Here is a 12305-nt window from a genome sequence, read left to right on the forward strand (position 1 = left end):
ATTGACTGAGACCTGTCCCAGATATTCTGGGATCACAATCTACAATCACCATGGTGTTATGGTTGACTACAGCATTCAGTACAGAGACATGCTGTACAGGTTCGTAGCCTGGGAGCAATAGGCTATACTATGTAACTTAGGTGTGGAGTGGGCTACACCATCTAAGTTTTATAAGGACACTCTACAGTGTTCACACAAAGATGAAATCACCTAGGGACAGATTTCTCAGAAAGTATAACATCGTTACGAGATGCCTGAGTGTATTTTAAATGGTCAAAGCCTAGGAGAAAAAAAGAAACTTAACTCTTGTTATGGGTTAATAACAAAGCTTAAGAGAGTTAACATATTTCATCTAATCTAAGATGCCAGTGATTAAAAGACATTATTTTATGCACCATCACAAATAGGTTGCCAATTAAACTGACTTTCTGAATAACGCACAAATGTGAATTTACTTCTATTAATGCCAGGAAAGTAAAATGAAAAATAAATTATGGTTTTGACATGTTAAAGCAAATACGGCGGGGGTTAGCCTGAGGCCTTCCCTAAGCAAACAGAAACCGAACTTGGAGGCATGTGAACTGACTTAAAAAAATTCACAAACCAACCACAGTCAATGCCAAAAAGCCCAGCAGCCAGTTGGCTGTATGACTAGGGACGCTGAGGGAAGCATCCCCACCACAGGCGGTCGCCTAGCTGGAGCCACTGAGGAGCCTCACTTACGGGCCACCCTAAGAGCTCGAAGCCCCAAGCCGACTTCCGTTCTGGTGCTTCCTGCGTGATTCATGAACCATTCCTTTGCCGAAATAAACTCCGCTTAAATTTATTTTACCTAAAATCCTGTTAACAGACAAAGTCCAGTATTTACACTTAAAATACGGTTGTGAAAACTCACATCTACATCTGGTCTTCAATATTTTTCAAGTACTTTAACACTCTAAGAAAAACGAGCCACTGGAACGCAAATAAAAGCAAGTCGTGGGGTGCGCGTCTCCCTGGGGCTCTCCATGTTGCCCTCAGGGTTTCTCCCTTCTCTGTCCCGGATCCACCCCAAACAAACCCAAATTGGTCAAAAATTTAAAAACGAAACAACTCAGGTATGCTGTAATAATGAATAACAAAGCCACTTAATGATGGGCCACTTTGTAAAATAAAATAAATACAACTTGAGAAAGTGGAGCGCGAGGCAGCGCGGCCGCCTCAGCACTGAGCCGGGACGGAAAGCTTTTCCTCACCTTTCCTCGGGCAGCCTCGGGGACCATGAAGCCACAGCTTCCCCAGTCGTTCCTGAGGAGCTGAGGAGAAGGAGGCTGGGTGGTCCCTGGCCACGGTCCCCAGGTGTTCCTATAGAGCCAGCGGCGTCTCCCGAGTGGGTCCTGAGGAGGAGGAGGCTGGGTCCTCTCGGGTGTCCCTGTAGGGATGACGGCGCCTCCTGCGTAGGTCCTGAGGAGGCGGCTTGGCTCCGCCCCCTGGAGCCGCCGGGCTTCTGTGCCGGAACCCGGGCGCCTCTTGAGGTTCTGTGAGGCGGCATCGCGCCCCCTGACGGCCGTCGCAGGCGGTGCAGGATGCTCAGGTGCTCGCGGTTGAGCTGTGGCCTCGCCCCTCCGGTGGATCTCCGAAGTTCACTGTTCTGACAATTACACGCCATGACTTTTGAAAAACCAGCTGAGGCCGGGCGCGGTGGCTCACGCCTGTAATCCCAGCACTTTGGGAGGCCGAGGCGGGCGGATCGCGAGGTCAGGAGATCGAGACCATCCTGGCTAACATGGTGAAACCCCGTCTTTACAAAAAAAAAAAAATTAGCCGGGAGTGGTGGCGGGCGCCTATAGTTCCAGCTACTCGGGAGGCTGAGGCAGCAGAATCGCTTGAACCCGGGAGGGGGAGGTTTCAGGGAGCCTCCTCTAAACAGAAAAGACTGACCCCCAGTCAGTGTTTTATTTTCCCTGATGACCGCAGGCCATGAACTTATGGAACAATAAGGTAATTAGGCTCTTGGACCCAGGGAAGTAGCTCCATGCCACCTGCCCTCATTTGCTGAGCATTTTGGTTTCTCGGATCTGCTACTCAGTTTCCAGTCTCTTCCTCCCTGCCAATGCTGCCAGCGTGCCTCTTCTGCAAGCAGCAACCGCCTTCCACCTTCCATTCTCTACTCTTTAGCCATCATCTGGCTGGACTTTTCAGAATGGACTGCAAAGGAGAATAAACTGGCTGAGTCTGAGGGTGCGCTCACGTGCAAAGTTGCAAGCTTTAATGTACCCATCTTGGCAGATTTCGGCTCCTTAGAGTTCTTTCTCATTTGGGGATCTCATGTGCCCTCTGATGAGGTGGGCTCACTGACTGTGCTGGTGGCATCTGGCAGCACCTTGTCACGTGCACCTAGGTAAGAACCTGGCTGCACCTGATGCTTAGCCAAACGGGGAACCCACAGTTCTGTGTATCAGGTGATGTTTAATCTCTGGAGGTTAATGAACGTGAGGGAGCGATACTGTCTGGGACTCTCCACATATTGCGTCTGAGTCACTGAAGGAAAAGAATGTGGGGTCTGTTTGCTGGGACTGGACACCTCCATAATCACATGCTCCATGAAATGCAGGCAGGAGATCTCGCTTTCTACCTCTGGGATGGGAGTGTGCAGTTTCAGAATGAGACCAGCCCACACAACTGACTCTTTATTTGGGAAAGAGAAATGAAATCAGATGCAGCAATTTAATATCCACTAAGATGATATGTTAATCACAAACACTCTTCTGGTTTTTAGAAATGTGAATGTCATTTACACTAGGTTAAAAAACCTGAATATCCAACAGCATGACACCGACTAAAGAAATACTGGCGCACTCTGGAACCTTGCACACCACTTATTGGCATGGGAACAATGGGAACACGCCTATGCAAAGATGTGCATGGAAATTAGAAGAATGCAACACTGTAGAACAGATGTGACTAGGTGCATGATCAAGAGCACACTAGACCAAGCCTGCCTCTGCACACACAAGACTGCGCCTGAGTCTGCACCACGTGACGGGACCATTGTGGAGCAAGCCGGGGAGATTTTGATGTAGGCAGCAGAGGCGTCACTTAGGGACCAGACTTCCGTGGGAAACCACCATCTCCTTCCAACCCAGATGCACTTCGTGGGAAACGCGAGCAGATGAAGGTCATGTAGGAGACGAAAGAACTCGCTCCCCAAGCCCATAGGCCTTTGTCCTCCACCCATGGACCGAAGCATCTTGTTAGATGAGGGCGCCCGCAGCCAGGGCCGGCAGAGAACCTGCCACGGAGCAGGTGTCTGTAAAGAACTGCTGACTGTCACTGTCCCTACTTGGGGCCACTGGGGGATCTGATGCATCTCACTACCCTTTGTAAAGGAATTATTGAAAATGTCAGCCCTCTAACAAGGCATAGGTTGATTAGTTACAGGATTTAACATTTCTATTTTAAAAGGCAGCATTGAAGAATGTCTTTACAAAGGCTGTACAAAATCTGCCACTTTCTTTGTCACACAGATTGACTCATGTGCAATGCAGCCATTTGAAGAAACGCTGGCATTTACCAGATGTAAACTTATTAGCAGACGACAACTAGAAATAATGTGCTGGATGTGCCCGTTTATTTATATGAATATAACCATCTCTCTAGATGCATCAAAAGATACACAACATGAGACACAATTTATTTCTACAAGCTTATGATCAGGTGGTCAGGACAGGGAAAGAAGAGGAAAAAACTTTAAATCATGGACCTTTATTCTTAGACACCTTTATCCTACATACACAAGGGACATGCATGGTTGAAATAACGGAAAGAAGGTGGATAAAAGTGAAAGTAACTTAAACTGCTTTACCCAGGAATGCCCAATTCAGGTGCTGCAGAGAAGAGCATGAGAACCGGGTGTCTTCAGGACAGGTGTGCATCTGGGAGCAGACTGGGTGTTCATCAGCAGGGAGGAGCAAGGCCTGGGTTGGGGGACACTGGGGCTGCTGTCCCAGAGGCTGGCAGTGTAGCCCTGAACCCCCAAGACTTCACTGAGTCTCCCCTCAACCACCTAAACCAGAATAAACTGATGTAGCAGGACTCCTCAAACACTGTGCAGGGTCTCCATGTCCTCGATGGCCCCTGATGAGCCACAGTACCCTCAGGTCCTGGTGAAGGAGCTGGTGCTGCCTCCTGACTTTCCCCACAGGGGGTCCTGCAGCTCATCCCACACAGCCTCAGATTCCCTCTGCAGAACCTGCCCACAGATGTCTTCCGAGACCGGCAATACTGGGAGGCCTGTGGCCCAGACCCAGGAGGAACCAGCTGAGAGGCTCCGTGGAGGTATCGCTGATGGTGTAACCAGAATGAAAATGCCCACTTCTGTTCTGCTCCCTGAGAACAACTGTCAAGCCAGCATGAGTTTCCAGTTGGAACTTTTCCTTTTCTCCCCATGTTTGTCGCTGTTTTAATGGACATTGCCTGGCTATTAAATCCCCGATGAACTCACTTTGAAAATTATCTATTGCACTGGGCACCCTTTCAGGAATCACTGAGTGTTAATTTTCTCAGTCTGAGTGATAATTTATGAGTCAAACAAGGACAGATCTGAAGCCAGAGGCTGCTCCTGTTGGGAAATCCCTGAGCATGGTGTTCCGGGGAAGCCTCCAGCCTTGGGAGTCCCGTGAAACTGAGCCAGCCCAGGTCATGAAGGGAGCTGGTGCCAGACACTGACTGGGGACCTGCTGGCCTCTGGGCAGATTGCTCTGTCCCTGCACTTGGCCTGCCAGGTATCCCTGTGCAGTCATACCAAGTCCTGTGCTCAGAAGGGCCTCAGAGCAGTTTAAGGTTCTGCTGCCGCCCCTGGAAGCTCATGATTTTGAACAACAACAAAAAAAAACCCCACGTTTTCCACTCGGCCCCACACATTATGTGGCCTGCGCAGCTGTCAGGCTGTGGCCACAGTGCTGGCATCTCTCACACAATGAAGGCTGCTGGAGTCCTGGCTGACTTGTTTTGACTCTTTTGTGAGGCCCACACCTAAGCTAAACACTCACGTGCCCCCAAGCTGACTCCCCACACTCTAAAGCATGAATCTGCCCCTTCAGCTGGGAGAGGGTCCTCGTGTCATCTGGGTTTTTGGAGAGAAGGTCAAGGGAGCCTGGGTTCTAGTTCTTCAGTAATCAAGAGTAAGGGTCTTTCCTGTTCACAGGTCCCTGTGGCTGCTTTACAGAAAGCAGGAAGTGGCCACTTCAGCCACACGGCTGCATTTCCAGCTCAGTCCAGGCAGAGATGCACCCTGCCTTGCACCTCTGCAGATCCTGAGGGGAGTCCTTAACTGAGCCAGGGCGAGTCCTGGGGGCACTCTGCCCCTGTGGACACTGCCCCTGGGCAGGCCCTGAATCTCCTCTGCTCCCACACTCTACAGTTCAACAGGTCTCAGGGGCTCTGCCTGAGGACTGCCCTTCAACCAGGTATTCGTAATTGCCCCAAGACCCAGGCTTGCTGAGTCACTCAGTTACCTGAATGCCTTTTTCACAAAGGGATGACTGTGCTGCTCCTTCTTCCTTCCTTTTTGTTTGCAAGGCCACAGGGAAACCTGGATCCTCTGGTGAAAAAGCAAATCCAGTTTCTTCTTCTTCTGCTGCTGCTGCTGCTGCTGCTGCTGCTGCTGCTGCCGGTTCTTGTAAATGTCCTCACTTGGTTTCTGGGCAGCAACTTCCTTGACTTGCCTGGGGAGCGGATCTGAGCTGCATTTACCAGGCCATGCCCAGGGGAAGTGATCAGTGTGGGACCGTGAAGCTGGATTTCCCCAGGAGCTCCCTCCAAGCTTCTGGGATGATGATAAGACTCGGGATGAACCAAGGATCTCGAACCATGGGACAATGTGAAGTCTAGACCCAGTGGAGGAAGAGAAAGGCTACGGGAAGGGCAGGCTTCACGTTACTGAGCATCCGCTACCTGCCACTCACTTTCACGTGGCCTTATTCTGCGTGTTTCTCACAGCACCCTTGAGAAATAGAGACTACGATCACATCTTTTACATAAAAGAAAACCACCATCCAGGGAGGCGAAGTCCCTTGCTCACAGACTGTCATGTGGGAAGCTCTCTGGATGCAATGATGTCCTCCAGTTGCAGTACCAGGCAAGCTGTCCCAGAGTTCATGGAGCGGAAAGGCTCGAGAAGCAACTGAGGATGCTCGAATCACAGGTTTATAAAATCCATTCGCAAAACACAGCAAGAAGCTGAGGGAAGGAGATGGGAGGGCCGTATGACCTGATTCCTGTGCTGTCAACATTCATCGGTTCTCTTCTTTCTCTGCTAGTCAACCTCACCCACTCAGGTGTGGCCACGAGGACCAGAGCCGAGGTCTGGGCAAGAGTGCTCACAGCTGAAGGGCTTATGACACACACCGGCTCAACGGGACAGACATGGGACAAGTGTGCCTGATCATGGTGGAGTTGCCAAGAAGCAGCTGTTGCACTGCCATGGGTTCTACGTGTTTCTTGGGAAGAGGACGCATGGGACCAGAATGGGCACCAGGAATGGTGGAGAACAAAGGCCCCATGGTTCTGCATGTTTAGGTGTCTCTTGTATAAAGGCACATTGTGAATTGAACATTTAGTGCCCAGGAGCCTCATGCATATTAAGTATCTCTTGGCTCTTGTGTCTCTTCCTTCCCACATGTAACATACCTGTTCTCTGTAACTATCTATTCTGAACGTATCTAAAAACCATGTCTTGCCTGTGTTATACAAACCACATGCATACTCACGTTCTCTGATGTAGCTGAATGTTTCCTAAGGCCAGGGCACATTTCAGGGTCACATAGAGTGGAGAGAGGGACCAAAATAGCCTTGCTCTGTTTGACTCCCAGCCGAGATGTCTGCTGGGCAGCACTGCCTCTGTAGGCTCTAATGGGGGAAGGGAGCTCAGGGGAGCCTCTGGGGCTGGGCAGGCTACCAGAGGGTGTGGACATTTGGGTGGACCCTGATGGATGACTTGGGTTTCCTTGGGAGGAAGTGTCAGGAAGGGCATCTGGGGCTGAGAGCACTGTGTGAGCAACAGAAGGAAGGAAACTGTGGCTGGCTGGGAAGGGATGGTATGGGGGACAGGGTGAGACTTCTGGCCCTGGGTGCTCAGATGAAGACCTGGGGTTGCCTAGTGGCTGGAAACACACACCTGCTGTGGCAACTTGACCTCTGGGATGTGAGTGTGCAGGCAGCTGCTGAGAACGGCTGTGGATTTGGAGATGTGGCTACAGGGAATGGGCAATGGATTCATCTGGGAATTCTGCAGGCAGTGGCCCGTAGAGGAAACAGCCTGGAAATGAGACTGCAGATACGTGCTAAAGAGGCTGGAGGAACAGTGACCCCAGTACAAGTTTATGGATCTTATCCACAATCTAAAGAAATGGAGGCCAAATGGCTTTTGAAATTCTAAGATACATGCAGAGGAAGAGTAATGCTTCATGGGAGAGCCAGACTCTTACTGGCAGTGACGCTACACGGTAGAGCTCTGTTCCTCCTGCCCATGTCTGTGGTTGGGGCTGGGGTAGTGCACAAACATGACGCTGATGAGGCCCAAGCATTGTTGGAAAAGAATTCAGCAGCTGCCACAAGAATCTTGAATCCGTGGGTGAAGACCTTGACTTTCTCTGGGACCAATGTGGTCAAGAACAAAGTAAAATCATGACAACAAACACCGTTCAGTTTTCCAAATATAAGCTATTTTAAATACTCTACATTTACCCTCAAAGACTGACATAACTTAGAATAACTTTTATAACAGCAAGGATGAGAACTAAAACTTAAATTGTAAATACAATTTTATTTATAAAAACAAAGTTAGCTTCAAATATTTTATGAACTAGTAGAATTTTAACCTTTTGTCACATTTCCCAGCAAAGTAAATAATTCTTTTTTTCACTTCTAGTCTGTCAGAAGAAAAGTCTTAGCTGAAATGGCCAGAAACTCTGAGGCACACTCCGGAGGCTGCTTCCGGGGCACCTCGGCACGGCCGCTTTTCCATCCCGGCCCTCACTTGATGCGGTCCAGCAGGGTTGAAATTGCTTGAAATGCTTGTTCCCAGTGCAGTAAAGAAATAGCACTTGAATGTAAATTTAATTTCCTCAGCAAGGCCATTTTTATTTTTTTCTAATTTCTGCAGAAAGTGAACGTCCCCCAGGCGTCACTCATACTTTCCTGTAAAAAATAAAATAGCGGCACAGAAGCACTCCTATAAACTCACTGTCAGTGGGAAAAAAAGCCTCAGAATGCAGTAAAGCTATCTGGCTTTCATGCCAGATGAATCTGAGAATCAGGAAAACTGGGGTCAAAAACCACTTAATGGGAGACCAAGTTCCATGGAGCTCTTAGGAGACAGGGAGGAGGCCAGCCCAGGATTCCAGGCATCATCTGATTGCTGCCAAGCACGACTCCCAGACCCCAGATACCAGGCCACCCACAGGCCCCACAGAGTCCTGACGTCCTCCTGCGGACACCCTCTGAAGGAGGCACCCCTCTTCCCCCAGGGTCCTGACGTCCTCCTGCGGACACCCTCTGAAGGAGGCACCCGTCTTCCCCCAGGGTCCTGACGTCCTCCTGCGGACACCCTCTGAAGGAGGCACCCGTCTTCCCCCAGGGTCCTGACGTCCTCCTGCGGACACCCTCTGAAGGAGGCACCCGTCTTCCCCAGGGTCCTGACGTCCTCCTGCGGACACCCTCTGAAGGAGGCACCCGTCTTCCCCCAGGGTCCTGACGTCCTCCTGCGGACACCCTCTGAAGGAGGCACCCGTCTTCCCCCAGGGTCCTGACGTCCTCCTGCGGACACCCTCTGAAGGAGGCACCCGTCTTCCCCCAGGGTCCTGACGTCCTCTTGCGGACACCCTCTGAAGGAGGCACCCGTCTTCCCCCAGGGTCCTGACGTCCTCCTGCGGACACCCTCTGAAGGAGGCACCCGTCTTCCCCCAGGGTCCTGACGTCCTCCTGCGGACAACCTCTGAAGGAGGCACCCGTCTTCCCCCAGGGGTGGAGTTGCTTGGACAGCACACATGCTGAGGCTGCATAGTGGTGCTGGAGACTGGATGTAATTACAAAACATCGAGTTGCCTTTGAGAAACTCTAGGATCTGCAGCCCCAGCACCCCCACCTAGATAGTATTTTTCACCCTGAGCTTTTCTCTGTTTTGCATCCTCGCCACTTTCCTGCCTGTCTTCTCCCTCTTGTTGGGGTTCATGTTAGACCTGCCCACCCATCCACCTCACTGCACATGCCAGGCTCGGTTACTTGCCAACACCATGCAAACTGCAGGGACACATTGAAGATGCACAACATTTGCTCACTGTCTTCAGGGAGATTGAAGTCTAGAGATGAAGCTAGACAAATGCCTCTGCTGCTTAAATCAGTCATGTCCAACTACAACTGAGGACAAAATCAGAGGGCTGCTCATCTAATAACACAGGAATTCAGAGGAGTGGAAACTCACCGAGTGGTCAGGCCCATCCTCCTGTACTCAGGCTTGATGTGTGAGTAAGATTGTAATGTGTGGAATGGAGGGAAGGGTGTGCTCGACAAGAGGAAAAGCAGTGCAGAGGCTCATAGGTTGGAGAGAGGAAACCAGAAAGAGGAGTGAGGGCCAGAATTGGGGCTGGGGAGAAATGCAGCTTGACTCTTATAGTAAGCGTGTGCTTAGCTGTGTTCTGTGCAGGATAGTGTCCGAACAGAGCAGGGAGGCATGAATGCCCTTAGATCAAGGGCAGAGGGAAAGGGCCTTGCAGGGAGCCTGGTGTCTGCAGGCAAGCAGGACAGGGATTGGGAGTGGCTGACGTCTGGAACCACTGAGCTGCATAGGATGGACTAAGTTCAGCACCTGGACACAGGCCACTTCAGATCTGTAAACACTCAATTGTAATCCAGGCCTTTACCATTGTCCTCCATATTTCCACCCAGCTTTCTTTTCCAATTATTTGAGAGCCAGGCCACCTGGGTTCTGGTGCTGCTGGATTCAGGCCCTGCCCTCAGGCTCATGGCAAGCAGGAGGAGAAAGAGAAAAGTAGACAAAGAAGACGGAGAGAAACCACTAAGCCAACACCCACATACACTCCAAACTCACGTGTCTTTTAACGTGGCACTGGGTGTTCCTGCAGTGGAATTCCACATGTGTTGTGGCCACAGCATCTTGTCTCTGAAAAAACTTCACAACCACCATTGTGATTTACCCCACATGGCCCTGCTCGGGTAACTGTCCATCTTCCCTAAAGGAGAGGGGCTTCCTGATGCTCACACATGGAGCATGTGTGGCTGAAGCCATAGCAATGCCTGTGAATATGGGCCCACACAGCAGCCCTGCTCGGGTTGGCCCCTGGCCCATCAGAATGCTGTGACCTGCAAGCCCTGCCATCCTACCACCCACTCCTCTGCTGGGCCTTGCTGGACTGCCTTGGGAGTGTGAATGTCCAGCCCTCACTACCGTGAAGCCCACGAGTTAGACCATGGGGCCAGCCAAGTTGTTCTGGGATCCTTCCTGGTGCATGCCAATATTTGGGGCCACTTGAGTCCCAAGGAGAATTGTGGAGTACCAGGGCAGGAAGCATACGGACCTGCACCCTCCTTCCCAGACTCCATCACCCATCACTTCACCTGGGCCTGCATGAGCAACCCCGCCAGGCATGAGAAGCACACAGCATGTCCTGCCCATGGGGAAGCCCCCCAAGGGAAACAGGCCAGGCTGGGGGGTCTCGGGGCTTTACAAACATTTCAAAAGCAGCAAAGGAGGACTTTTCCTCAGCCAAGAGCACCCCAAGGCAGGATTTGAGCCGAAACGAGGATTCAAGACACATGACTCCTTGCTAGAGGGATGCCATTTTTAGGGTGAAAGCTCCCTCCAATGAAAAAACTATGCCCAGGAGGTCAGCTCAGGTCAACATCTCCAGTGCCAAACTCAAACGGATAGTTGATGTCTGGTGATAAAGAGTGAAAACTTAAAGGAAAGGAGAGGCTGGATCAGTGCCTTCAACATTTACATTCGCATGCCAGGAACTGTTTGCCAAGTGCAGAGTTCATCATTCAGAGACACAAAAAATTGACAAGAGCCACAGAAAAGAGGGGTATTCTATAATATTACATAATACACAGTGGACTTGTAAATCGCCGTATCACATAGGCCAGTGCTTCATGCATAGACTTGCTGCAATGCTCTCTTTCCATTTACTCCAGGGTTTATCTCTACACTAAGTCTCTCCTGGAAGTTAACATGCACAGAAATCCTCCCAGCATCCCAAAGCTGTTGTCTGCAGCTTCTGCCATTGGAAGAGTAATTGCAGATGGTGCCTTGGGTATCTAACGCCGTGTGACACATTTCCACAGACTTCCCAGCTGTAAACTCCTTGCGATCATCATCTCGCAGTTTCTGGGAGGCAGAAATCCGGGCTCACCTGCGTTCTTTTCCTCAGGAGGTCTCATGAGCCTTCAGGTTGGAGGTTTCACCTCAAAATTTGACTGAGAAAGAGATCCACTTCCAAGCTCATGTGGTCCTTGGAGGGTTGGCATTTCGTGGGCTGTTGGATTGGCCACAGGTCCTGCCCACACTTAGGGGAGAAGGTGACATGAGAACGTGGATGCCAGAGGGTGGCATCACCAGGGGTTGACGGGCAGGCTGCAGTAGGTGGCCTCTAGATGACCCCAGTGACCCCTGCTTGCTGGTATTCACAGCCCAGTGCAATTTCCTTTTCTTGAGTAACTTGCTGTGGCGTTAGGATCTCTCAGGGTTGACGGGATGCCGCTTCTGTGACAGATGTGATTGAATCACATGAGATTATAATATCCTTGTTGATAACAGACACTCGCCCTTGCCAGCTTGTATGATGCTAGCTGCCACATCATGAGCAGCTGCCTGTGTGGCCAGGACCTGAGGGTGCCCTGCAGCCACAGCCAGCAGGAAGCCAAGGGGCTCAGCACAATAACCCACAGAGAACTGAGTCCTGCCAACACCACGTGAGGGAGGAACAACCCCGCCCCAGCCAAGATCTCAGGTGTGGATTAGCCAGGGTTCTCCAGAGAAAGAGAATCACTAGGATATATATGTGGAGATAAGAAAGGAATTTATTATGGAAATTGTGATTACAGAGGCCAAGGAATCAGCCTCACGGCCGGTCCCCCACAAGCTGGAGCCCCAGGAAAGCCCATGGTGTAGTTCAATCAGCATCCAGCAGCCTGAGAGCCAGGAGCCCCTGTGTCGGAGGGTGGGAGTAGATGCATGTCTCAACTCAGAGAGCAGATCCACCCTTCCCAGCCTTCTGTTCTGTTTTGTGGGTGATGCCAGCCCACATCAG

The 12305-nt window shown here is 50.9% G+C and overlaps 1 protein-coding gene across 1 annotated transcript in view; it reads right to left on the reverse strand.

Moving 5' to 3' along the window:
- LOC129523704 (putative protein FAM157B) overlaps positions 1 to 3349 on the reverse strand; it is a 30348-nt gene extending 26999 nt beyond the window's left edge. The window contains exons 1-2 of the mRNA XM_063708306.1: positions 3122 to 3349; positions 1236 to 1613 (exon numbers count right to left, since the gene is read on the reverse strand). Of these exons, the coding sequence (XP_063564376.1) occupies positions 1236 to 1613; positions 3122 to 3349 (606 nt within the window). The remainder of the gene's footprint in view (positions 1 to 1235; positions 1614 to 3121) is intronic.
- Positions 3350 to 12305: the final 8956 nt, after the last annotated feature.

Source organism: Gorilla gorilla, chromosome 6 (assembly GCF_029281585.2).
Source record: "Gorilla gorilla gorilla isolate KB3781 chromosome 6, NHGRI_mGorGor1-v2.1_pri, whole genome shotgun sequence".
Taxonomy (NCBI): domain Eukaryota; kingdom Metazoa; phylum Chordata; class Mammalia; order Primates; family Hominidae; genus Gorilla; species Gorilla gorilla.